Genomic DNA, 27,431 nt, shown 5'->3' with positions numbered 1-27,431 from the left:
ATGCCTCTCCTTATCCCTTTTCCTTCCTCATTTCCTTCTTTTCCTCTTTCTCCTTCCCGTTCCCCAACTCTCCGCGGGAGCGTTCCGTTCCGTACTCGGCTGCCCCATTCACTGGCCAGCCTGACCCAGCTCTGCTTCTTTATTTCTATTCTTTAACTATAAAAATGTATTCTTAAAATTAATTAGATTAATTTTTTTTCTTCCTTTCTTTCGGAAAAAAGTGAAAACAAAAGTAAAAATAAAAACAAAAACAAAACAAGATAAACCAGGACAAAATAAAAACAAAGTAAAATAAAATAATAATATATAAAATTAAATAATAATAAATAAAATTAAATAATAATACATAAAAAATAAAATTAAAAAATAAAATAAAATAAAATAAATAAAATAAAAATAAAATAAAATAAAATAAAATAAATAACACGAAGAACGCTTTGCCAGCACTCTCGCTCCGCTTTTAGGCTTTCATTTCTGAGGCGTTTCACGTATTTTTATTCTCCCTTTCTCCCGCAGCCTCTTGCTGGACGGTGTTCGCGGAAAGCCCGCGGGTGCGCAAAAGCACGGGAGGGAGGAAGGATCCGCGAGTGCCTGCGCGGGGTATTTCAATGCAGTCAAGTGGAAAATAGACTTTCAACCCCTTTTGTGCGGGAGGGGAGGGCTGGCCCCCGTCTCCGCGGGCAGACCCAACTTCGAGCAGAGCCAAACTGCGGAGTGAACTCAGGACCGGCCCGCGCAGGGGCTGCGCGGCCGCGTATCCCCTTCTCCTGCCCCGAGGAGAAAATAAAAAACAGAAACAAAATCGAAAGTGCCAGTTATTGTGGTTTAAATTTTAGTTTAATTGCCAGCTCTGGATGGCCCCGTGGGGAAGAGCCGGCGGGAAGGTCCTGCCTTGGGAGGGGGGGATTACGCGGAGGGGAGCGGAGTTTGCGCGGGAGGCGGGGAGCCGCGGTGGGGCTTCACCTCCCCTCCCTCCTTCCGGCAGGTGCCCCAGGTACACCGCAGCTGCGGGTATGTATATATATTATTTTAAAAGCGAAAAAAAGGGGAGAGGGGGGGAAAAAAGAGGGGAAAAAAAGGGTGGGGGAAAAAGTGGATTTTTTTTAAAAAAAATTTTTTTATTTTTTCTTTTCTTTTCCTTTTCTTTTTCTTTTCTTTCTTTCTCTTTTTTTTTTTTTTTTAAAGAAGGCAAAACCCGCCCGCAGCCCGAGCCCCGCTGTCACAACTTCGCGGCGCGGCTGCGGGAACGGCTCCAGTCCAGTTTTTCGGTGCTCTCTGCCTCCCCGTGCCTCCTCTGCGTCCCCCTGCCCTGCCTCCCCTGCCTGCTCTTGCCTTCCCTTTCCTACCCTCTCTACCCTCCTTGCCTCCCCCTGCCCTGCCCTCCCCTCCCCTGCCTGCTCCTGCTTGTCCTGCCCGCTCCTGCCTCCTCTCCCCACCTTTTCCCTGCCCGCCCCTGCCTGTCCTGCCTGCTCCTGCCCTCCTTCCCTCCCCTGCCCACCCCAGCCCCAGCCCCGGCCTCCTCCTCCTCGCCCCGCCAGGTACCGGCTGTATTTGTACCGGGGGCTTCGCGGGGTGCGTGGGCGCCCACGGGTGGGCGGCGGGGCGGGTGTCCGCCTGTGGCCGTGTGTCTGTCCGTGTGTGCGCGCTGCCCGGGGGGAGGTTTCTTGCACACGCACACGCACACTCAGACACAAACGCGCACACCCGGAGGAACAGCCCCGCTCCGGGGCTCCCACCCCCCCATCCCCCCCTTCCACCCCACCCCCCCCGCCCTTTTCCCGGCTTCAAACCATGTTCCAGCCGTCTGCGAAACGCTGCTTCACCATCGAGTCCCTGGTGGGGAAAGACACCCACCTCAGCCCCGAGGACCCTCCGCGCCCCGCCGCCCTCGCTTACCCCGGACCGGGACCCGCCGCCGCCACCGACGCTGCCGCTTTCGCCCCCGGTTTCCAGGGTGCTGCCGCCGCCGCCGCCGGCCGGGCCCTCTACGGCAGCGCCGAGCTCGTATTCCCCGAGGCCGTGGGGCACCCGGCGCTGCCCGTCGGGCCCCATCAGTTGGGGGGGTCAGCGCTGCCGCACCCTCACTCCTTCTTCGGGCCGCAACACCGCGACCCTCTGAACTTCTACCCCTGGGTGCTGCGGAACCGCTTCTTCGGGCACCGCTTCCAAGGTGAGCTGAAGGGGGGGCGAGAACCGGGTACCAGGGCTCCCGGGACTGCCGGGGCGCAGAGCGAGGGCTGCCGGCTGGGGAGCACGAAAAGCGGGGAAGAACTGGAGGCACAAAACCTGTTGCTGCGGTGTCTGCACACACAGCCGGTGCTCTGGGGGTTTGCACACCCGGTGCCGTGCACACTCACGCGCCGGGATTCCGTGCATTCACGTACCGGTGTTGCACACCCGGTGCCGAGTGTCTTTGCACACCCAGTGCTCGGTGCATTCACACTCGGTGCTCAGAGTGTCCGGTGCTGAGGCCTTTACACACTCAGTGAATTTACACACCGGTGCTCGGTGCGTTTGCATCCCCCCGGTGCCGTTGTGGTTTTTGCACACCCGGTGCCCGGTGCATTTGTACCCTTGGTGCGCTCCCGCAGCCCCGTAGCCAGCCAGACCTGCCCCACGGTACCGGTGTTGGTGCCCAGCAGAGCCGCTGGGTCCCTACCAGGCATCGCGGAGGTCCGGGGCCCGGACCGGCTCTGCCGCCCCTCTGCTCGGCCCCGCCGTGCCGGAGACGGGAGTTGGGTTCTTCCTTCTCAGAACGAAGGAAAAGAACGCGGTGGTTCTCGGCTGCACAGCGAGATTTCGTTCGATTTTGTGGCTTTGCTGTCAATTCCTTCATTCCCCCCCCTTCTTATTTTGATTTCTTTCTTGTCCTTTCGTTCTTGTTTTTTCTCTTCTCTTCATCTTCTCTTCTCTCTTCTCTTCTCTTCTCTTCTCTTCTCTTCTCTTCTCTTCTCTTCTCTTCTCTTCTCTTCTCTTCTCTTCTCTTCTCTTCTCTTCTCTTCTCCTCTCCTCTGTTTTTTTCTATATTATATTTTTTCTTTCTTGCTTGCTTTCTTGCTAATCTCTTTTATTGATCTTATATTTCCTTTTTGTTTCTTTCTTATTGTCCTTTTTGTCTGTTTCTCTGTGTTGTACCTTTTTTCCTTTCCTTTCCTTTCCTTTCCTTTCCTTTCCTTTCCTTTCCTTTCCTTTCCTTTCCTTTCCTTTCCTTCCTTTCCTTTCCTTTCCTTTCCTTTCCTTTCCTTCCTTTCCTTTCCTTTCCTTTCCTTTCCTTTCCTTTCCTTTCCTTTCCTTTCCTTTCCTTTCCTTTCCTTTCCTTTCCTTTCCTTTCCTTTCCTTTCCTTTCCTTTCCTTTCCTTTCCTTTCCTTTCCTTTCCTTTCCTTTCCTCTCATTTTTCTCTCCTTCCCCACTCCTTTCCTTTTCCTTCTTATATTCCTTTTCCTTTTCCTATTTTCCTCTCCATGACCGTCCCCGGGCTGTCCCCGCCGCCATGCCCCGGAGGGTCCCGGTGATTAGGGTTATCTCCTCGGCACCAACCCCTCGCCTGGCCCCGAGGGCTCTGCCGGGGATCGCAGCCGCTGCCGGAGGCACCCGAGGGCACAGGGACAAGGCTCCGGACCCGACCCGACCGGCCCTGGTTACATCCTAGTTCCATCCCGGCCCCTTCCCGGAGCAGCTCCGGCCACGCTGCGCGGGGCTCCCCGTTCCAGCCCCGTTCCCGCCCCGGTCCCTTCGCATCCCACGGCCTCCTGGTCCCTGCCCGCACCGTTCGTGCTCCTCTGCCCTCTGCCTTGCTCCTGTGCCCTCCGTCAGTGCTGTCTGGCCGACCTGTTCCCCACCCTTTTCCTTATTTGTTTTGCTTTTCTTTTCTGTACTTTTCATTTTTCTTTTCTTTACTTTACTTTTTATTTTATAATTTTCCCCTTTTTTCTTTTCTCTTCTCTTTTCTTTTCTTTTCTTTTCTTTTCTTTTCTTTTCTTTTCTTTTCTTTTCTTTTCTTTTCTTTTCTTTTCTTTTCTTTTCTTTTCTTTTCTTTTTCTTTTCTTCTTCTTTTCTTTTCTTTCTCTTTTCTCTTCTTGTCTTTTCTTTTCTTTTCTTTTCTTTTCTTTTCTTTTCTTTTCTTTTCTTTTCTTTTCTTCTCTTTTCTTTTCTTTTCTTCTCTTTTCTTTTATCTTTTCTTTTCTTTTCTTTTCTTTCACTTTTCTCTTTTTTCTTTTATTTTTCTTTTAATTTCTTTTTTCTTTTTGTTTCGTTTCAATTTCTACCTTTTCTTTCTTTAATTTCTATCTTTTCTTTCTCACTTTCCTTCCTTTATCTCTTTCTTTCCTTCTTGCACTCAATCTTCTTGTCTTCTTTTTCTTTCTTGCTTGCTTCTCCCTTTCTCATTTTTTTCTCCTGCCACTCTCTTAGGCCAACTCTCTGTCTTCTCTTTTATATATTCTTTCTGCTTTTTCTCTGCCTCCCCTTCTCTCTCTGGTTCTTCCCTTCCCCTCCCTCTCTCCCCATCCATCCCTTCTCTCTCACTTTCTTCCTCTCTCCTTTCCTTCCCCTTCCCATTCAGTGCTGCCATAGCACTGAGGGCAGCTGGGATGGGAGCATAGTGGTGCCTGGGAAGGGATGAATCCAGCAGTTCTGAGGTAGAGGTGGTGCTCAGAGCCTCCCAATAGCCACTTATCTGTCCTCGCTGTGTCCCAGGGTGAGAGGGGCTCCCCAGCACCACTCCCCTGGTCCCACAGAGCATCTGGGGGTGCCTGCACATGACCCTGACTCTGCTCTCCATCGCAGGGAGTGAGGTGTCCCAGGAGAGCCTGCTCCTCCACGGCCCCTTTGCACGGAAACCCAAACGCATCCGCACTGCCTTCTCGCCATCCCAGCTCCTGCGCCTGGAGCGAGCCTTTGAGAAGAACCACTATGTGGTAGGCGCCGAGCGCAAGCAGCTGGCCAGCAGCCTCAGCCTCTCCGAGACACAGGTACCCTTCTGACTACCCCACAGCCCTCAGTCCCTCCATCCATCCATCTGGTGGGGACAGCACTGAAGCCGTGCAGGGCTCTGCAAAAGCCCAGCTCTGTCTGACCGGGAACCCTGGGTGGGAGCTGTGGCCCAGCCGTGCAGGTTCACCTGGCTTTGGGGTTGCTTTCCTTTACGGCCGGTGCTCATTTGTCACAGTCGTTCCCATCAGGAGTTGAGGCTGGGAGTGTAGGGGCCGTGTCGTGCCTCTCTCTGAAGTGGTTTTCTGGTGTTATTCCTTGCTTACTGGGTTGGTTGTTTGGTTGTTTTTTTTCCCCAAAGTAGTAGATGTGTTTAAAAAAACAGTTAAAAAAGGAGCAGGAGCATGAGACCTTTCCCTGAAGAGCTGCACAAACACCCCTCGGCCGTGTGGTTTTGTGCCTGGAAGTCAGGATGGGTGCAGAGATAGGTGCAAACCAAAGGGGGTTTTATGTCGGCTGCAACTTTCCGGTTATTAGAAAAGACATTTCATGGGTGCTTAGAAAGGGTGAGACCCCCGGGAGCCTGTGGGGATGGAAGGAAATGGAAAAGCATTTGGTGCTGGGGGAAAACAGAGAAGCCAGGGCTAAGCATCTCCGTGCCTGTCTAAGCCTGGGTGTGCTGGTGAGCTATTCCCAAATGCTCTGGGTGAAGGCACACCGTTTCCTGTTACATTCAGCAGTTGAGCGGATGGAGAAAGTTTTCTCCCAAATCCTGGCAAGGTCCTTCGGCCTGATTCCGAATTAATGCCATTTTTATCCTTTAATTTAATTGGAAAATTCAAGCTGGAGTCGTGGGCGTTCCCAGTACCCGCCTGGCTCATCCTTGCCCAGGCTCTGTCAAGCGAAAACATCTCTGGGAGAAGGATCTGATGGGGAAGAAAATACCACAGAGATGGTGAGAAATGGCAGATGTGGATATGGGGGAGCACAGACCGAACCCACAAATTCCAGAGGCTGTTTTTATGGGGATGCTGATGCCGTCCCTACCACCCCATCCTCGTAGCTTGCAGGGCACAGTGGTAGCTGCAACCCCAGCTCTGGTCCTTCCCTTCAGCTCTCTGGGCTGCTATGTTGCAAGGGGGAAGAAAAAAAACCCCAACCAAACCCAACCAAAAAAAAAAAATCAAAGGTCAAAGAACAAACAGCAACTTGTCCAGGCAGAAAGGGCAGCTGCAAGATGCTTGAGGGGAAGCTCATCGAGTCCCTGAGATTTTTGCATCATTGCCCTGAACCTAAATGCTCATTATAGTGCAATTTATTGGGGGTGCAAAGCAGAGGCACCATCCCTAAATCTGGGGCGGGGGGGTGGACAAATGGAAATTGGAAATAGAGATGGACTCAGCAGGATTTTAATGTACTGCATCCTATTCTGTTGTGTGATATTTCCACGGCTTGGGAAAGCTGGTCGGTGCAGGGTAATTCACCACCAGAAAGCGAGTGCCAGGCAGGGCTGGGGGGAACTAAGGGGGACTAAGAGCATTAGGACATCAGGCTGGGAACAAGGGACAGCAGCAGGTGTCAGCAAAGTCCCCCGGGGCAGCAGCAGTTGGCAGGGTCGCTGTGAGGCAGCGGGGAAGGTTTGTTCCCTTCGGGCTTTGTGGCTTTAGAAAAAGAATCTTTAGTTTTCTGGAGGAAAATAACCTCAGTGGTGAGAGGGATGGGATATAGGATGGGATATGGGATGGGATATGGGATGGCATATGCACTGAGGCTGGCAGGGTGGGAGAGACAGCTGTGCCGAAAGCAAGATCAGCATCATCCTGATCATTCTTTATTCTTTATTTCTTATTCTTTATAATTAATTTCTATTCTCACTCTTCTTTAGTCTTATTAATATTATTAATATTATATTATTATACATTCCATGAGAAATCCTACACAGACACAACCTCTCATGGAAAACCACCTCAGTGCTTGGTGACACAAGTCCCTGGTGCCACAGATGTGTTTTCCCCCCTGCAGACATCCAGCCCTTGGTTTCCAGCAGGTTTAGCCCCCTCCAAGAAGGGGCTGCTGGTTATGGCTGTGTCTGGCGGTATTTCCCAACTGCTTTTCCTCCTGGAAAAGGGAGCATTGCCCTTTGGGCTGTCACCCAGCCAGGGTGCAACACCTGGAGCAGCCCAGGGGGAAGGTGAAAAGGGTACTGGTACCTGCCCAGCATCAGGAAATGCCTTGGGACAGAGGGTGGGGAAGGGTGGAGATATTTAACCCCTTCCCATCCTTTCTCCTACCAAGCAGATGCATTAAGCTGGGATCAGGCAGGCCCCTGAAACAGCAACAAGATATAGGGAATGGGGGAAACTCCAGTAAAAGCAAGTGGTCAGTAAGTAGGATGAGGCTGGAGAATGTGTAGGGAGGGGTGACAGGGGGGTGTGGGATGGCCTGTGCCAAAGCAGCCATCCCGTAGGGTTTGTGCGTGAGGGGATGACGCAGTGGTGGGACATGGTGTGTGAGCTGGGTGGCATAAAGAGCGTGGGGGTGCCAGGCAGCGTGGGTGCTGCAGGGCTGGAGTGCAGGGGGTGGGATGCACATGTCGAGGAAGTGGGTAGCAGGGGGGAGGTGGGGGCACCTTACTGTGGTCATGCCGGGCTGGGCATCACAGGTGGTCACACCGCTGTGCCTGTGGCATCAGGTTGGTTCACCTCCCCAGGGCAGCTTGCTGGGATGGGAAATAACTTCCCTGAGTTAATTTTGCATGACACAGCCCAGGTCTCCCAGCAGAGCCTCTACATCCCTGTCAGCACATGGTGCAAACCTCCCTTGGGGTCTCAAATGTGTCCTCCCAAAGCTAAGGCCTCACCCTGGCTCCTGCCAGTCTGTAGTGGTGATGGAGGTAATGTACATCCCAGCATGCCCTCCTGGCTTTGTGGTGATGATGGAGGCACTGTACACCCCAGCATGCCCTCCCAGTGCCATGTGTGCTGGGATGGAGGCCTGGCAGTCCTGGCTGGTGGGTTGGAGCTTGTTGGGCATCGCAGCCGCTCTGGCAGGAGCTAATAATTAACTGAGCAGATGCCTGGGAGTCATGGGAGGAGAAAGATGCACGTCCCAGATACAGCAGGAGAGCGGCTGTGCTGCACAGCCTGGGGCTGGCAGTGGTCCCCACCCTGAGGAATGTCCCCACAACCAAGCTCTTACAAGTTTTGAGGTGCTTTTAGAGGAAAACTCCTGTCTGGGACTGCAGACATAGGTGAAAGCACAGTGCTGATGCCTTGGAAGCTCCACTACCCTTCAAAGCGGTGGCACATAGGGGTGACAGTGTGGCACAAGCAGTGTCCCTTTGTCTGTCCCTGAGTGACAGTGAGGCTGGTCCCTCTTGAACATCACCCACACCCTTCCCTGTGCTCTCAGCTTTTGCAAGCTTTGGGTCATCATCAGGGGAGCGTCACATGAAGCCACCAGAATTTAATTGTCCCCATCCTGGTGATGGCAACGTCACCTTCTTACCAGAGCTGTTTCTCTGGGAGCTGTTGGCACTCTCAGAGCAGAGTGTGGTGCCCTGGTGGACGTGATGGCCTGCAGGCTGTTGGATGGGTGGAAGCACCTTGTGTGCTGGTAAAACAGTGGCCAGGATCTGTGTAGAGAGACAGGACAAGGATGCAGGAGCCATCCAGGGATCATCCCCATCCTGCGGCAGGAGCATGGGGCAGCAATGACCCTGGGGGTCACACGGTAGGGACCCCAGAAGCATCACACCAGTGGGATGCACAAACACCCGGCATGACAACAGTTAATGCAGCAAGGGTTTGGGAAGGGATAAAACCCCTGGGCTTGGGGGTTTAAACCAATTACTCTTGGAGTCAGGATGAGGCATCGTAGGGGGCAGCTTATCCTCCTGTTGCCCACTGTGAGGTTCTCACACTTCTCTCATTGTGGCTCTGGGCCTGTTGGAGCTAGGGAATACAGTACTGGAGGGGTCAGGGAGCCCATCCAGCCCCCAAACATCCCCATTCCCACAGCTGAGACAGTTGGGAAGCACAGGGGAGCTTCATCCCACTGGAGATGGGCTTCTCTGAGCTGAACCGAGCTGGAGAGGAAAGGCTTTATGTGCAGGAGCTGCTGCACACCCACCCCTGATTTCCACAGAGCCTCACTCAAGCATCTTAATTGCTTTATGCCTTAGTTTCCCCTTCTATCATTTAGGGATAAGGCAACTTCCCTGCTCCCAGAGGGCTGAGAGCTTTAATTAAAGTTTGCAAAGTGCTTTGCAGTTGTTGAATGAAAGGCGCCAGCTCCGTATTGTTCCAGCAATGCCCCAAAGCTAGGAAAGCAAATGGTTGGAGTCCAGGGTGAGGGGGGGTGGTGGTGTAGTATATAGGGGTGCCATAAATCAGCTGTTTCAGTAGACTGAGCCTGCCTTAAAGCCAAGGGCTCGTCCTGTGCTGGCTGCAAGACACTCTGTAAGGGTTCTGCTCCCCCAGGAAATGCAGCGAGGTGGGAATGTTGGCCTTTGCTGGAGGTCCTGGAGCAGACAGCGACAGTGAGAAGGGGGAAAGGAGTGATGAGCTGAGCTGCTGCAGTGGTTGCTGGAGGGGCTTCAGGCACCACACCACCTGCAAGTGGGTAAATGCCTCAGCCTGGCCCCAGCTGGGCTGGCAGTGGTGGCCGAGCAGCGGCACCTAGTGACCTGGGAAGCTGGGCAGCATCCTACATCCCATCCCGCATCCCTCCCACATCCCTCACTGCAGCATCTCACACTGCTGCCTCTGGCGTCCCTCATCACCAGCTGCAGAATCCCATGATGCTGTGTGCAGCGTCCTGCATCCCTCACTACAGCATCCTGCATCCCCAGCTGGAGCATCCTGCATCCCCAACTGCAGCATCTCTCATTCCCAGCTGCAGTGTCCTGCATCCCTCACTGCAGCATCCCTCACTGCAGCATCCCTCACTGCAGCATCCCTCATGCCCAGATGCACAGCCCCTGTACCTCCAGCCACATGGGCGCCTGCAGCATCCTCCATCACTGACCCTCTGTGTGCTTTCATCACCCCAAATCAGTCTTCATGTCCAGCCTCCTGTGCTGACATCGAGGGTGTGTGGGATGGGAGCAGGGTGCTGTGGGCCTCAGAAAGGTGAGGAGGATGTTACCTCTGTGGATGGAGACCCTGCTGCCTCGCTGGGCTCCTGGGACAGCATTCGACAACCAGCATGGTGGAAGTGATTTCCTCAAGCCTAAATGTGGTAATTACCTAGAATTGCAATTATAATCTATCTGCAATGAGATGCCAGGTTATCTACAGCCCAGCCCTGGTCCTGGGGACACAAGTCCTTGCCGGAGGGGCAGGGATAGCTCTGTGTTTCATCCCACATGGCTGCTGTGCCCATGGCATGCTGACACCAGAAACCAAGCAAACCAGGGATGGATTTAGCTGCTCCCACCATGCTGTACATCACCCTCCCCAGGGTGAGGTGTACCAGGCTGTGGTGCTGCAAGGAGGGTCCAATGTCCCTGCTGGCCCCTTGTCTGAGGCGTATTTAAGTGTCCTTCACCCACCTTGGGTTTCTGCAGCAAAGAGCAGCTGGGAGTGGTAGCACCTCACACCGTGCTGCACCTGTCTGAGACTAAGGCAGGACAGGGTAGCCCTGGGAATGCTTCTGGGGGGACAGAGACTTTGTTGGTCTCCAAACAAAATCGACCTTGCAGCACCACCCCCTATCAAGGCCAGCTGTGCCAGGCCCCCAGTGAGCACTCATCCGTTTCTCCCCCAGGTGAAAGTGTGGTTCCAGAACAGGAGGACGAAATACAAACGTCAGAAGCTGGAGGAGGAAGGACCTGACTCGGATCAGAAGAAGAAAGGTTCTCACCACATCAACCGATGGCGCCTCGCCACCAAGCAGTCAAGTGGAGAAGACATCGACGTCACCTCCAACGACTAAGGCAGGGACAGGCTCCTGGTGCAGCCACCATGGAGAGGAACCCGGGCAAGGAAGGGGGCACACCGGTGGCATCACCAAACGAACTGTAGGGACGTCGCCAAAGCCACTGCCACCACCTCCTGCTGCCTTTCCTCTGGGGTGCCTGGCCTGACCAGGGGACAAGTGCCCCCCCCCGCCACCCAGGCCATCCCTTGGAGGTGCTTTTTGGGAAGCTCCTGCTGCCGAGCCAAGGAGGAAGAGGAGGCTGCCAGGGCACTCACAGCCCCGGGACGCTACCACCTGTCCTCCTCCGCGCTGGAAGCCTTCCGTCAGCCATCAGATCAAATCCAAACGTCCTACCTAGAAGCTCAGTGTGCCCAACCCTACTTTCATTTCCCTCTTTATCCTTTTTTTTTTTTTTTTTTTCCCTTTTGGCTCCCTCCTTTTCTCCATTGTTGGTTTGGGTTCTTTTTTTTTTTTTTTTTTTGGTTTGTTTTTTGTTCGTTGGTTTGTTTGGGGTTTTTTTACACAGTTTATTTTAATTTATTCTTTTATTTTTGTGCCTGTGTGCGTGCGTTCCCTGTCGTAGGTAGTCAGCAGCTGTAGTGTGTGTTACTGCGTGGTAATAAAAAGCAAAATGTGCTGGAAAACTGTCTGGTGTCCTTGGTGGGAGAGGAGGGACAAGGGGATGGTCCCCACCATCCAGCACTGCTGATTAAATGGACACTTGCCTGGGGGGACCTGGGTATCACTGTGGAGGAATGGCTCCAGGAGAGCTTGGTGGCCCCATTGGTGTCACGGTGGTAGTTGTTGGGAGGATGGTGAGGATGGCTGGGAGGATGAAGGTGTCCCTTGAGGGTCCCCAGGGGTGCAAGGCCACCACTGGTGTGGCCTCAGGTATGACAGGTATGCCACAGCTCCAGGGAGGCAGCTTCACACCTGCACAGGGATTGAATGTCGGGGAGAGGCTCCAGACAGCTCCACTGCTTCCTTCCTGCTCTTCCGGGAATATCTCCCTGCCCCAGGGGCACCCACAAGACATGGGGAGCCCAGGGCAGGCAAAGGGACATCCTAGGACCCCCCAGCAGCAAGGGATAGGGTAGGGGGAGGCAGGGGGAGTGGGTGGTGAAGACTGGGTGTTCTCACAGCTCACTGGAGTTTGGGATAAAGGATACTTGAGAGATATATATTAAAAAATATAAACTATACATACAGACAAATATAATAATATGCAATACAGACCAGATACACACATACGCACATCTGGATGCACATCTGGACGCACATCTACCCATGCACCCTGCACAGACAGATGTATGCATCATGTGTATATGGCCACTGAATGTATCTGTATTGTCTGACCATGTGTATTTTATATATATTCTATAGATTTTAATAGCATCTATGCACATGGTACATAAGCACCAAGCATACACAGAGATTTGTGTACATAGTGTGTGTGTATACATATTGTGGGGTTTGAATGTGTGTGTGTGTGTATATATATATATATAAAATTGTATAGAATCATCAAATTGTTTTGCTTACAAGAGACCTTTAAGTCCAGCCATTAACCCAGCACTGCCAGGTCACCACTACACTATGTCCCTCAGCACCACATCTAGATTTTTTTTTTAAAATATATATTTTTATATTATAGAATCACAGACTGGTTTGGGATGGAAGGGACCTTTAAAGGTCATCTAGTCCAATCATAAGCAGGGATGTTTGCAACAAGAGCAGGTTGCTCAGAGCCCTGGCCAACCTCACCTGGAATGTTTCCAGACGTCAGACATCTATCACCTCCCTGGGCAACCTGGGGCAGTGCCTCACCACCCTCACTGTAAAACATTTCTGCCTGCTCTCTGGTCTAAATCTCTCTTTCAGTTTCAAACCATCACCCCTTGCCCTGTCACAATAGGCCCTGCTAGCAAAGTCTGTCCCCAGCTTTCTCATCAGCTCCTTTACACATTGAAAAGGCCACCAGAAGATCTCCCTGGAGCCTGAACAACCCCAACCAACATCCACCACCACCCACCCAGAGAGAGGCTGGAGCACAGCACCAAGTCTTTAAACTCTTTTATTCCAGGCAGACCCAAGTGTTACACAAAGAGCCGCGGTCGGCAACGCTATCAAGAAGGTTAAAAAGAGTCGAGGCGCACAGGGGGGTGCCCGAGGGCAGCAGAGGGACCTGCACCCACCGAGGGCTGGCGCAGGGACCGCTGGAAGACGTGCCAGGGCTGGCGAGGGCCCTGCTCCCGTGTGCCAGGGGACGTGCCCTTACCGCGGGTATAAGGTGCGTTCAGACCGGGTGCTGGAGGATGGCTGCGTGAGAAGAGGCAGCTGAGGATGCTGGGTGCAAAATAAGCCATTAAAAATGGGGAAAAAAAGCCAGAAGTGGACATTCCCTAAGGCAGCCCTATGAAGGTACCCAAGGCTGAGGGTATCTGCCACCAAGGACCGCTTCAAGCCTCCGTTGTCTGCACAGTCAACACCAGGAACTCTGTCAGGGCCAGGCCAGCTTCTCAGGTGAGATTATTTGCACTCTAGAAACCTTTGCTCAAAGGCTGTCAGGGTCTTGCCACAACGCAGAGGCAGCCCCCATGCTCCTGAAGAGCATCCAAGGCTCCGGATCTCCATCACAGCCCCTTTGGAGGAGCCAGCTGAAGCAGGGGGGGACACATGAATCTCTCAGCTATGTGGCATCAGTATAACCCTGAAATCTTCCAGGAACGCAGGTCCCAAGGTGGTGGAGTCCACCATCACTTGTCCCAGGGTGGCAGGGTCCAGCATCAGCCAGGTCATCCCACACCCCAATGATGCATGGCACTGGTAAGAGGGTGCCCTACTGCCTGTCCTGCTGCGACCTGGGCCTCTGCCCACACCTGGCTGTGTGTAGGGATGCAGGGCAGAAAAATGAGCAAGAAGTGAGAGGAAAGAAATTGAGCCTTCTCCAAGCTTAAAGGTGAGTTCAGGACATGGGCAACGCAATGGTGGTGCCCTGCTTGTCTCTTGGCCAGCTCAGGCAGCAACCAACAGACACATCTTCCAGGAGGGCCTCAAAGCTTCTCAGTGACATCTTTTGCTGCAACCTGGTCCTCATTATTTCTTAATTAGCATACCCAAGAAATCAATTAACAGTGACATTTCTAATTAAGTACTGCAGGAGATGATCCTCTCATCCCTATTACCTGCTGAGGTGAACAACTCGATGTGCAGGGCGGGGTTTTGCACTCCCCATTTTTTTCCACCTCCCCAGTTATAGAGGGAAAGAAGAAACACGAACGGTTGGGTTGTTCTTGCAAACCCAGGGCTCCTCTCTGTGCATTAGGAAAGTCGAAGAGATTAATTAGCTATTAAGTGAAAAGTGCATAATGTTATCATTAGCTGCTGTGTGTAGTCTTTCCTGGCACCATTTGCTGTCCTAATAACAGTACTAATGTGCCACTGCCGCTTCCCCAGCTCCAGCCTTCTCATTTCTAATGCTGCAGGAAGAGCTGAGTGTGGTATTTTGGTGCTCACTGGCAGTCCAACCATGGATGGTAGCAACCAAGCCCAAGACAGTGCCACAACCACTGCACCAGGGAGCCCAACCTTAAGCACCCTGTGGTCTTTTAGGATCCATGAGGATCAGGTGTGTGTCTGCTGAGCATTCTGCTGAGCCATTCTGCTGCTTTTGAATGTAAATGCATTTGACAGCCCCTGCATTGGGATGGTGGTGGTTGGGAAGACAAACTACTTCAGCTGGCTTCAGTGTCCTGGTGTGGGGACACCATGGTCTCAACTTCCTCAAGAGTTTAGGATCATGGGGCCACCAAAACACACTCCTTGTCCTGTTTGCTACCAAGCTAGGAGAGAGCGAGGGGAAGGGCAGAGAGAAGGGTCTGCACTATCCTGACTGCCTGGATGGAGAGGACATAGGTGGGTTTGGGAGATGCTGGGTTGAGCCTTCAGGTCTCCAACCTCAGGGGTATTACTGGTGCAAGACCTACCTCACAACACAAGACCTGCAGATACTTTTGAAAGAGGTTAGAAAAAGGAACTGGACCCTGTGAGGTGGTGGCTTTTCCCTGCCTAGCTCCAAGCAGGAGCATTTTCCCAGTGCTTGGTGAGGGGGCACAACATTTTGAGCTGGATTTAAACAAAATTTGAAAGCAGAGGCTGTTGCCAACCTCCTGTGTTCGGCTCTTAGAGACAGACACCGGCAAAGGCCTGACTCAGGACCCTGGGATGTATTCCTGTCTCAGCAGAAAGTGACGAGTTGACTGAGACCCATGTTGATGACACATGAAGTGAAACAAGTTTGACGGGGTTTGTACGGGCAGACGATCAACCCAGGCTCATTTAGACCGTTTGATTGTCACTTGCTCGGCTGTGCAGCTGCTTTTGAGCCAAGCCATAATCTCTTCTGACATCCCTCAAGCTGGTCCTCACCTGCTCAAGCAGGATCAGGCCCTCCTCACTCACAGGAGGCTCAATGAGCCTCAAGTCTATTCTCCTCCAAACCGAGGTTCTTACTGAGCACTGCTGGATTAACATGGTGAGCATGCCCTGCTAATGAATGACCTGCAGGTGATGTGTATGCAAGCCAAACATCCATACGCACTTCCCATCATGGAGAAAATTGGGAACTGGCTCTTTCCTGAGGCAGAACTTGCTTAATCCGTGCTTTTCCCTGGGTGCTTCCTAAAGAAATGCAAGCAAAACCCTGACTCCTTTCCTCCACTCCATCTGTGGTCCCAGCAGGCAGCCAGAGCTCCCAGGCACCAAAACATTTCATGGGTGACCACAATGCCAACCCACCTGCTCCCTCCTTGCTCCATCTCACAGCAAAGGGCAGCCTCCATCACTTCTCCCTTCCTCTTTCTTCCTCCCCAGAAAAGCCTGGGATGAACGAGCTGTGCAGCAGAATGGTTCAGACAGTGACAAAACCCACCAGGGAAGGGGAAATGATCCACTCAGACAGACAAATGAGCCAGGAGGCTTCTCCTGTCAACACAAGAGGCTGTTTCTGTCTCAGCCCTGTGTTTCAATTCAGGAGGGGGACAGAGGCAAGTTGTGCAATGTGAAGCGGCTCAGCTCCTAACTTATGTGGGCTCAGTGGAGCCATGAAGTTTGAGGCTCAGAGTAGCTCTTTCCCAAGTAGATTTGCATGGAAGGGGGTCCCTGCACCTCCACCATCCAGCACAGCAGTGTTTGCCTCCTCCCACACCCTGCAGCAATGGCAAGGGCCCTTTTCCAGGCACACAGCTGATCCCTCTGGAGCTTCACCGCTGCAGCAGGCTGCTATTCAGGGACTGCCAGCATCCCTGCTCCCCTTCCTGGGGCTGGAGGTCTGCTCCCTTCTGTCACTGCTGCTTGGTGTCACTTCTTCCCAAGGTAAAATACAGAGCCTGGTTCTGTGCTGTGCTGCCCATAAGACAAATACCCATGGAAATGTCCAAAGGGCAGATGCTACCTCCCACTAGCCTCTCCAAATCCCACCTGGAGATGGGGTGGCCTGGCTTCCTCCAGAGGATACATTCATCTCATCTAGTGCATTAGAGGAACTCAACTGGGCCACATCTACCGGTCCCTTATCCTGGTGTAAATCCAGAATAGCTCCATGAGTGTAAAGGGACCTACTCTGTGCTCCCACCAGTGTCAGGGATCAGGAGCTGGCCCATTAACAGCAGCTATGGAGAGCCCAGAGCTGCCCTCTCCTTCCCTGCATGCTGGCATCTAAATCCACAACATGGATTTGTTTTGTGCAGTTATTTCTGATTTACACCAGCATGAGGACAGAATCAATCTTCCTGAGCTGGCCTGACCATTGCTTGACTCCAGTTCCTACTGGTCTGACTGCAGAGGGGAACGAGAGCAGCCAGTGGTGGAAGAGCACACGGCAGGGCTCAGGCCTCCCAATTTCAGGCATTGCAAAAAAATCCTTCAAATACATTCTGTGTCAGTGGCATTTGGTTTCCCCTGCTCCCCCCACCCTCCCCAAAACCCCCAACAAATGGCATTTGGAAGATGACAGCCTGTGCATTTGGCCGTGCTCATCACCACCACAGCTCCATCCTCACAAGGATCCCAGAGGCAGATGGCATTGGTCTGCTGCTGGTGACCGTGTTCAAATCCTGCACTAACGACTCTGGTCCTCACGGAATGACTCAGGGCTTACTCTTGGGTACAAGATACCAAAGAGCCAAATTACGACTCCAAACCCATGTGAGGGCAGGATCTGGGGCAGCACTGGTGGGCACTTGCCCCATCTCATTTGAAGCACATCAAAGTGGAGCAGTTGAAGAGGCAGACAGACAGGGAGCCATGGCCAGAGGGCAGTTCACCCCTCCGAGGTTGCAGGCTCATGGAGCCATCAGCTTGGCACATCTGCCAAGTGAAGCCATCCTGCCTACCAGTCTCTGCTTTGGGTCCTCCTCTGCACCGGCACAAGGGGAAGGGGAAAGGGAAGGGGGAGGGGGAGGTGAAGGGGGAAGGGGAAGGAGAAGGGGAAGGGGAAGGGGAAGGGGGAAGGGGAAGGGGGAAGGGGGAAGGGGAAGGGGGAAGGGGGAAGGGGAAGGGGGAAGGGGGAAGGGAAGGGGGAAGGGGAAGGGGATCTTGGCTTTCCAGTATCTTGAACCCTGGGCAAAAGCCCTTGCAGGTACACCTGGTGGTAGGCTCCTGGGACATAAAGTCTTGCAAGCACAATGAATGCAAGGATGCCACCAGGACCATCTGGAGAAGAAGGTGGCAAGGACAGAGGGGGCACAGGCTGTGACCTTCGCAGTGCTAACAGAATGCTGGGTGGCAAGCTATGGATGGCTGCTTTGGTGCATGGAGGCTGGGGCAGGATGGGCATGAAATCAATGCAGGACACTTATCAAACACCCTATCGAGTGCTTCACGCTCATGCACCTTTCGAGCTCTGTGGAATGGCTGCTGTGCAGCACTCTTGTGCAGATTTAATTGGCATCAAGCCCAAGATTTGCTCACTGAAGCCTAATCTCATGTAGTCAGGGATAACCACGCAGTCAGACATCCCTCCATGCAGTGATAGTAAGTTCTGAGATTCTTCTCTAGCTACTTCTCTAAAGTGTTTCGATGTTATTTCTTTTGTTGCTGCTAATTTAAAACTTTTAATATTAATCTTTGTGACTGGTGTGAGGTGTCAGTTCTCTGCAAGTGTTAATTCACTCCCAGCTTGCCGGGAGCAGGAATTGTTACTATCGCCGAGCTCTATGATTTGTTTTAGCTTGCTGTTGTCTTCTTTTTTCCCAGTCAGGAAGTTTCCCCCCTTTTCCTCCCCAGATCTTCTGGGCTGAGATGGTCCACTTCCACTTACAATCCTTTATTGTAGATCACAGTCTTACTGGTGGTGGCCATTGCAATTTCGGGCTCCAGATGAGATGTCTCAATCTGTGAAATGAAAGAAGAGGCAAGATCAGAGTGGGTATCACATTGCTGTGCTGCAGCAGGAGCTCGAAAGATAACAAATTATTGTGGAGAAGTCTAATATGCAGATGCCAGGATGTCCATCACAGCTTCACCCTCTTGGTTTCATGTGCTACACTCAGCTCAAGCCTCAAAACAACTCTGTTTGGGTTGACTCTGATTGCATGGTCTGATGCACGCTTGCTGCCTTGGGATATTCAATGAGCTAGAAAGTGTCTCTGAGAATCAAACATATCCCACCCATCGTTTGCCAGGAGATGTCCCTTCCCATAGTCAGGGCCCTCTTGCATGGTGCAAGGAGGAATCTAGTCCCCACAGCCCTGGGCTGCCTGGTGACAGGAGGAGACAGCACATCCTCATTCGGCTCCTGGACTAGGGCTTGAGATCCCCCAACAGGGATGGATCACAGCTAAAATCTACCCAACCCTTCCTCTATATCCATAAAATCTCCAGCCCTTTGCTAATTATTTCCTTTTTCTGGCTTTGTGCAAAGCTTTCACAGAATCCTAGAATTCCAGCATAGTGAGGGTTGGAAGAGGCCTTTAGAGATCATCCAGTCCAACCCTGCTGCTAAAGCAGAGTCACCCACAGCAAGTCACCCAGGATCACAGTGTCCAGGTGGGTTTGGAATCTCTCCAGAGAAGGAGACTCCACCACCTCTCTGGGCAGCCTGCTCCAGGGCTCCAGCACCCTCCCAGCAAAGAATTTTTTCCTCATGTTCAGACAGAAATTCCTGGGTTCCAGTTTGCATCCACTGCCTCTTACCCTGTCACTGGGAACCACTGATGAGAGTTTGGCTCCATCCTCTTGTCCTCCACCCTTTAGCTCTTGCTGAGCATTGATCAGATCCCCTCTGGGGCTGCTCTTCTCCAGGCTCAACAGCCCCAGGACTCTCAGCCTTTGCTCCTCACAGAGATGCTCCAGGCCCCTCAGCAACTTTATAACCTCTGCTGGACTCTCTCCAGCAGTTCCCTGTCTCTTTTGAACTGGGGAGCCCTGAACTGGATTTTCCTTGGCTCAGCAATCACTCTGAAGCTTCGCCTCACCGGGATGGATCCGTGGGGCTGCTGGTTCCCACCACAAGTTCCTGCTCCCAGCCGGGACCTCTCAAGGAGCTGACTTTTTGCAGCCCTCTCCCCTGAGCCGAGGCTGTGGCTGACACAATGCTTAGGAGCCCACGTTCAAAAAACACCCGAAATGCTTTTGAAAAAAAAAAAATGTTTAACCTAGTTAGACAAATTAGCAAAAATTTGTGCAAAACAATTTAGGTATTTAAAATATTCAATGTTTTTAAAAACTGGAAAAACTGTTCTTAGCTTTCAGCTGCAAAAACCCAACAAAATATAACATCAAAGCAATCTTAACATGAGGTGCAACATAACCCTTCAGCAAAGCTGTTAAACAGCTACTGAGGCATCATGGGAAATAGCACTTCATTTATTCAAATGCACATATGTCAGGTTTTTGCACCATATGTCATTCCGAGCTATTTACAGTAATAATTAAATCTTAATCAACGTTTAACCTCTGTAAAATGTTTGAAGGGATCTAATCACCCTTCAGACTGCACTAATGAAGGAGAAATATATAAACATAAAAAGCAAACGATGCGGAGAGATAGCGCACCAGAAAGAACAGTAATTGCAAAATTGTATTTCTTTTAAATATAATCAGCAAATTATGTAAAGTAAGCCAGGGAGTATTTTAAGTGAAGACATCTTGGGTGTCAGAGGTGTGATCAGCTAATTTTGTACTGCTATCCATAACAGATGTAGCATATTTTCTTTTAGTGCCATTATTAGCAACTTCACCATTCCTTTCTGTGCTGAAGCACAAAGTGAAGCATTGTGCTGGGAAGAGCACCCAGCAAAGGTGCAGGAGAGGAGAGGCTCGCTGACAGGATCCATTTTGAGGAGGATTAACTCCGATCTGCTGGGCTCTGACGCAGCTTTTCTGCCCATTGTTTGCTTGTTTTTCATCCAGAGATGGAATGAAAAGCTCCAAGGCATCAGGGCTGGGTGGATTCACCCACTGGTATCACAGAATCATAGGGGATGGAAGGGGCCTCTGCAGATCATCCAGTCCTACCCCCCTGCTAAAGCTGGGTCACCCACAGCAGGCTGCCCAGGATCACAATGGCCAGGTGGGTTTAAAATCTCTCCAGAGACTCCACAACCTCTCTGGGCAGCCTGCTCCAGTGGCACCCTCACAGGAAAGAAATTTTCCCTCATGTTCAGATGGAACTTCCTGGGTTCCAGTTTGTGCCCATTGCCCCTTGCCCCATTTTGGGGCACCACTGAAAATTACAAAATGGGAAGTGTTTTATAATGACTTGGAATTGGGCAGTCCAACTCTGAATGTTGGTGTTGATAGGATGTGGGCCAGCTCAGACAGAGGAAAATCCAACCTACTACTAGGAAGTCTTCACAGAAAGCTAACAGAGAGCCACCACAGTCCCTTCCTCTCCAATGGGGGCTGGAGACACAGGAGCTCTAAGGAAAGTCAAGATTACCTTGGTGAACTCCGATCTAATGGTCTGGAAGCAAGACCCTATCTTATTGATAAGATCCCCTATGGGATCTTCTTGGTGCTGATCAGTATCTAATGGGTAGGGGCCAAGAGGCTGGGGCCAGACTCTTGTCAGTGGTGCCCAGCAACAGGACAAGGGGCAATGGGCACAAACTGGATCCCAGAAGGTTCCATCTGAACATAAGGAAAAACTTCTTTGCTGTGAGGGTGCTGGAGCCTTGGAGCAGGCTGCCCAGAGAGGTTATGGAGTCTCCTCTGGAGAGATTCCAAACCCACCTGGACACTGTGATCCTGGGCAAGCTGCTGTGGATGACCCTGCTTTAGCAGGAGGGTTGGACTGGATGATCCCCAGAGGTCCCTTCCAGCTCCTGCCATTCTGTGATTCAATGACCTATAGGGAAATGTTGAGGACATGGATGTCTCAGGCTAGAAGAGAGAAGATCAAGGGAAGCATAGTGGTATTTGCCTGGAGAAGAGGCTGTGGCACTGAAGAAAGGAGTAACATTTTGTTCATGCTCTCTTGGGTCATATTTCAAAAAGCATCAAGTAAGATCCAAGCTGAACAGTAGGAAGAATATCCTGGTGGGAAAGAGCTAACAATTGCAACCAAGTGCTTGGAGAAGTTGTGGTGTGTTTGTGGTGGGAAGTTTACAGCCCAAACTAGATGAAACCAACCATCAAGAATGGTTGAGCTTGTCTTGGTGGAAGCAGACAGCTGAGATAATTTCCTGGAGGTCTTTTCAGCTGCTTTGCCATGGTCATTCCCAAGTGCTACCTGTTTTGGAGCAGACTGCTATTGCAGTTGTCCAACATCCTGGATCTGCTCAGCCACAGATCTTAAAGGTCTCTTCCAATCAAAACAATTTGATGGCTCTAGGATTCTATGTGCCTCTTTTTAACTCTTTTTTTTAGAAAGGGGAAAAGGAAGGAGCAGTGTCCCCTGACCTTCTTCAAGCAACTGTTTATAAACCAGCCTCACCCAGGTGATGCCAGCGGGACGACAGCGCTGGGCTTTTAGCAGCACTCCTGACCCGGTGAAATCCATCCCTCCCGGGGAACAAAGCCACCGGGGAAGGGAATCGCCTCCTGCCGGTGCCCACCGCACGCCAGCTCTCTTCTCCCCGCTCCTGCCTTGCAGTGGAAGCCTCTCTCCTCTCATCAGCACAGACAAGGCTAATTGGGGTGATAAAGAACTGGCTCCGAGTGCTGGCGTGGGCTGGAGGAACAAATGGTGCGGTGGTCACAGCTGGTGCTGCGGAGCCGGGAGAAGGAGCGGGTGTGAGGCAGGCTCCCGGCGCCCGAAGCTCCGTCAGCCCCTGCTGGCGGCGGGGCCGGGGGTTGCCTGTGTTTGGGATGCGCTGCTGCCACGGGGGCAGCGTGCGGGCGCGGCCGGTGAGGCAGGAGCCGGCAGCGAGCAGATGCTTTTTGTTTGGGGTTGATACTCATTTCTATCCCAGCTCGGGAAAAGGTGTAGAAAGGAATGTGCTCCGAAGAGTGCAGGGAGAGAGATAGGTCTAGGCTGGCTGCCAGGGATCCTGGAATGATATGGAAGGCAGCTAGGGGAGACAGGAGCAGATGGATTTGGCATACAGCTCATCACTCAGCCAAAAAAAAAAAAAAAAAAAAAAAGGAGGATGGTGGAGAAGAAGGAAGAAAGCAGCCAGTTTTGGTAGGGGGAGGGTCATGAGGACTGACGGATGCGGCAGTGGGAGCTGGGGGAAGGGAGGATCAGGCTGGTCACCACGTCTTCTGCTGCTGCTGTGGCAGTGCCAACAAGGAGACTGGGTGGTGGCCTCAGTTCAGAGCCCAGGAGGCTTCTCCCGGCTCTTCCAGAAGCCCTCTGGCAACTCCTCCTGGGCCATTAGACATCAGGGCAACAGCCAAGGGCAGTGCAGAGCTAACCAAGCTCTAGGGAAGCTTGGTGAGGTGCCACAAAGACTACGGTTAATAAATGGCATCACAGGATCATGCAAGCATTTTGGTTGGAAGAGACCTTTAAAATCATCACGTCCAACGATTAACCCAGCACCAAGAAGGATCAGCAGCTGCTGCTCCACAGTGGTGGGTTCTGTGCACAGCGACATGGAGAGGTGAGACACATCCAGCACTGCTAACAGGCTCTGCTCCGTCCTAAATGCCCTCAGTGACAAAACATTGGTTTTCCCTGGATAGGTGAGTCACTTCTCATCAGCCTCACCCTGGTCACCAGGCACCTCTGCTTGTAGGTTGTTGCAACCCCTGTATGAAAACACCTCTGGAGAGGTCTACTGAGGCTTCCTTTCACCACTGAAGAGCAGAACCTTGTTAAATTTGGATTAACATGCTTTCTTGGGGTCAAAACCCAACCTGAGTTTTTGATGGTCTTGTTCCCACAGTAAGACAGCCTAAATGGTTTTCTTCCAGGTATTTCAGATCTTCTTTTCTTCTTTTAATTGACAGTAGCCTAAAGAACGTTGATGGGGTCAAAATCACTGATCTGAATCCATGCTCCATTTTCTAAGACCTTCCAAAACTGGAAAATGTATATGGAATGATTTAAAAACAGAGATTTTTTTCTTTTGTCTCTTCTCTTCAGATAAACTCTTTCCAAAGCTTTCCCCAGACACCAAAAAATTAAAGGACCTGGGAATCTCGGTGGACAAGTTCCCCATGAGCCAACAGTATGTTCTTACAGCCAAGTAGGCCAATGGTCTCCTGGGGTGCACTAAGAAGAGTGTGACCAGCAGGTTGAGGAAGGTTCTCCACCCATCTACTCAGCCCTTGTGAGGCCACATGAGCGGTACTGAGTCTAGCTCTGGGCTCTCCAGGAGAGACAAGGAACTACTAGAGAGAGTCCAACAGAATCTATAAAGATGCTGAGGGGCCTGGAGCATCTCTATGAGCAGGAAAGGCTGTGAGCCCTGGGGCTGTTGAGCCTGGAGAAGAGCAGCCTCAAGGGGATCTTCTCAGTGCTGATCAACAGCTAAAGAGTGGGAGAAGATGGGCAAGAGGATGGGACCAGACTCTTCAGTGGCACCCAGTGACAGGACAAGGAGGAAGAGGTACAAAGTGCAACCCAGGAGGTCCCATCTGAACAGGAAGAAAATCTTCTTTCCTGTGAGGCTCTATTTTCTCTCTCCTCTTTGTAGCAACAAGAAGGAGGAAAGTCGGAATATTTGTTCTGGCTCTTGAGAGTTATCCATTTCAGAAGCTTTTTCTGGTTTCTTGCTATGGACACTTTGACCACCAGCATCCACCTCCATCTGCCTGTAGGACAGAGCAGAAAACAGAGGTTCTTCTCAAGCCCAGGCTGGAAGGGGTCTGAATGTGGCACCACACATCCCCCGCTATGACATCTGTTAGGTATGAAGTGCATCAGTCATGGTGTTAGTGCCACAAGCTCTTCACACTCTCTCACATCTGCTGACACCTCTGCACCGTCCCCTGGAAACGTCACTGCTTTTAGCAAAGCACCAAATGCAAAGTGTCAGCAGCACCTTGGGTGCCATCAGCAGGAATATTCCTCATGCTCGACAGATGTTCCGACAGAGATGTGCAATTGCTTCTGAGACAGCTGCAGGCCTTAAGATGTTACTGTCCTCACCTTCAATGGGATCAGTTGTCCTGAAGCACAGAAGTGTTTGTAGGATTCATGGGGCAGTTATGGGACAACAACTTACCACAGAATGGCTTGGCCTGTCCAACCCAACTTGGAATGTTTCCAGGGATGGAGCACCCCTCTAGGCAACCTGGGCCAGTGTTTCACCATCACAGTGAAGAACTTTTTCCTTCTATCCCTTGCTTAGTTTAAACCCATCTCCCCTTGGCCTGTCGCAACAGACTTTTAAAAAAGTCTGTTCCCATCTTTCTTATCATCCCCTTTAAGTACCAAAAGGCTGCAATAAGGTCTCCCTGGAGCCAGGCTGAACTACCCCAACTCCCTCAGACCTCCTTCATAGCAGAGGGATTCCTGCCCTCGGACTCTTTCCCACTGCTTCGTTGGTGACCTTGGAAGTGCTGGGTTATCAGTTGGACTTGATGATCTTAAAGGTCTTTTTCAGCCTACATGATTCTGTGATCAAGGGTGGGAGTTTTTCATTTCACTTTCAGGAACTGCACCTGAGCACACTGCAGCTTCTTTACAGGCAGCCGACACACCTAACACCAAACCCACTGCTTCCATCAGCTGGCAAGGAGGAAAATGTTGCATCTTAGGCTACTGCCCAACCAGGATGGAGCAAAGCACAACTTCCTCTGTGTCCATGAGCTCCCAGAGACCAGCAGCATGTTTGTTTCTGGTGCTCTAGAAATGACTGATGGTAACGACATCTCCAGGTGGGATAGTAATGTATGACAGGAGACACCTAAGGCTGCTTCCACCGCTCAGCATGTCCCTGCCTGTCCTGGAACACACCACCTTTTACTCCTGTGTTCATTCACTGCCTCAAACCAGTCCAGCAGGAAGATACCAGCTCTAATCATCCAGTTCCACATGGAAACCCTTCTGGTGTGTCAAGATGACATCAATGATGAAGCAGCATGGTAAGATGAATGAAAACCACTCCTAGGAGCTGGGTTTGGTTAGCAATGGGCTTGCACAGCTCTCAGACCCTCTCAAGTTTTTCACTTTTATAAATGATTTAAAGGCCAGCTCCCAGCAGGACACCATCCCAAAGGCATTGCAAAATTGTGGATTTGAGTTCTTCTGGAAAGAATGGTAGCCTACAGCATCAAGTACTTCAAAAACCTAACAAAACCAAATAAAGGCTTTGAAACTACAAGTCCTCAAATAACAAGATAAATTAAAAAAAAAAAGTTAAAATTATCAAGTCCAACTGTTAACCCTGCACTGACAGGGCATCACTAACCACATCCATCAGCACCACATCTATACAGCTTTTCAATCCCCCCAGGGATGGTAACTGCACCACTGCCCTGAGCAGCCTGTTCCAGGGCTTCACTACCTTTTCAGAGAAGGCATTTTTCTTAATGTCCAACCTAAACCTTCCCTGGTGCAACTTGAGGCCATTTGCCCTTGTCCTACCACTGAGACTGCCCTGCTCCTGCTGGCCACACTACTGCTGATCCAAGCCAAGATGCTGCTGGCCTTCATGGCCACCTGGGCACATGCTGGCTCATGTTTGGTCAGCCATAGACCAACAGCTTTTCCATCAGGCAGTTTCCAGCCACTCTGCCTTAAGCCTGGAGCATTCATGGGCTTGTTGTGACCTAGCCACACACAACATCATGAATCATGGTTGCTGTGAAGCCAGACAACAGCCAGGGAAGTGCTGGGGATGAGCCCAGTTGCACCAAATAGAGAGGCTGATGGTAACCAAGACAGAGGACTGAGTTTCCAGTGTAGGCTGGCAGAGAGGCTTTGGCTTTCAGGCCAAGAAGAAACCAGCAAGCCAAAGACCTACAGGAGGACTGCACAGGACAGGAGGAGAGAGGGCCAGGAACAGGGCTGGAATCTTTGGGGGAAGTGCTTTGGGAGGAGCCACTCTGTTTACTGTAGGTGCTGCTGAAAGGTGTCCTGAAGAAAGACAGCAATTAACAGGCCTGGAAAAAAAATGGCTTCTTTCCACAAAGTGCCTTTTAAGTATGTTTTTCGAGCCACTTTAAGGGTTAATGTTTAGCTGTTTATCCGGAGTTGTCGGATGTCAGCTCTTTCTTTTGACTCCTAATGGCTTATAGCCATCAGGAGGTGAAGACTCCTCAAAAGAGATGGTGTCAGGAATGTTTTTTTATGCCCACCAGCACCCACACACCTGCAGGAGCCTGTGCTTGCAGCACAGATAGTTTACATACTTGAACCTGTATCCCAGGGACAGAGATATAAACATGAAACCAGATCCCGTCCGACAGTGCTGCCGAAGCCCCTGGGCAGTACAAAAGAAGAGGTCTTTTCTCCCACACCCCCCTCAGTGACCACAAATAACAGTTGGGTTCAAGCCATTGCTTCCCAGCACAAACAAGCCCTGCTGGTCCAGGTTATGATTTTAGGGCCAGACCCTGTACAGTTTTCAGCACCTCTGGCTTCTGCAAGCGCTGGTCACGAAACAAAGGACCACTCTCAGGAGCAGACTTCAAAAACCAGCTGGGTCACAAATCAAAGCCCCTCAGACAGGCAAGGTGAGAACAAAGAGGCAGGCTCCAAATCAATCAGAGCGCTGCTCACTCGTGACCTTCCCCAGACGAGAGGTGTCATTGAGCCTCATAATTACACCACAAGGTACAACACAGGCTGAGCAGTTGTAAATCCAACCACCCCAACCTTTCCTAGGGGCTTGTAAGGAGTGATGGTGGAGCTGATGTCCCTGATGACCAGATCCTTCCTTTTCCCCTTTTGCTCCCAGAAGTGACTGAGCCCTCCTGATCCCAGCTCTTTAGGGAGTGAGTAGGCATGGGAAATGCTCTGATTTAGGGAAAGAAATGGCTTAAAAAAACATGGAAAGATGTCCTGCTCCAGAAATGCTCTTTGCTTTGTGAAACTGGTTCCTCCTCTCCTGGCCATGCCTCCAGAAGTGACCCCACAGCAAGGAGAGTTTCAGGAGTGCCAGGACAGGACTCCAAAGGGCATTGCATTGAAGTGTGCCATGGGAGGTGGCTCAGAGACGAGGCAGATGCTGTGTCTGTCAGA

General features: G+C 51.4%; 2 protein-coding genes across 3 annotated transcripts in view; one reads left to right on the top strand and one right to left on the bottom strand.

Annotated features, from left to right (window-relative positions):
* The first annotated feature begins 1,791 nt into the window (after positions 1 to 1,791).
* LOC128974877 (homeobox protein EMX1-like) lies at positions 1,792 to 10,867 on the top strand. 2 transcript variants are annotated; one of them, XM_054391632.1, is made up of 3 exons: positions 1,792 to 2,170; positions 4,787 to 4,971; positions 10,700 to 10,867. In XM_054391632.1, exons 1-3 carry the CDS (start codon positions 1,792 to 1,794, stop codon positions 10,865 to 10,867), a joined length of 732 nt encoding a protein of 243 aa, XP_054247607.1. The 2 variants fall into 2 exon arrangements, with proteins under 2 accessions (XP_054247607.1, XP_054247608.1); XM_054391633.1 differs by lacking the exon at positions 4,787 to 4,971 and having other exon boundaries at positions 10,700 to 10,767.
* Positions 10,868 to 18,166: 7,299 nt separating this feature from the next.
* Positions 18,167 to 27,431, bottom strand: part of SFXN5 (sideroflexin 5) — an 84,337-nt gene continuing 75,072 nt past the window's right edge. The window contains 1 exon segment of the mRNA XM_054391439.1: positions 18,167 to 18,244. Coding sequence (XP_054247414.1) covers positions 18,167 to 18,244 — 78 coding nt within the window.

Source organism: Indicator indicator, chromosome 23, assembly GCF_027791375.1.
Source record: "Indicator indicator isolate 239-I01 chromosome 23, UM_Iind_1.1, whole genome shotgun sequence".
Taxonomy (NCBI): domain Eukaryota; kingdom Metazoa; phylum Chordata; class Aves; order Piciformes; family Indicatoridae; genus Indicator; species Indicator indicator.
This window is presented reverse-complemented; position numbering and strand designations above follow the sequence as displayed.

Coding starts and splice junctions, on each gene's coding strand:
- LOC128974877 (XM_054391632.1), top strand. CDS start 1,792: ATGTTCCAGCCGTCTGCGAAACGCTGCTTCACCATCGAGTCCCTGGTG. Junction 2,171..4,786: donor CTTCGGGCACCGCTTCCAAG/GTGAGCTGAAGG, acceptor TCTCCATCGCAG/GGAGTGAGGTGTCCCAGGAG. Junction 4,972..10,699: donor TCAGCCTCTCCGAGACACAG/GTACCCTTCTGA, acceptor TTTCTCCCCCAG/GTGAAAGTGTGGTTCCAGAA.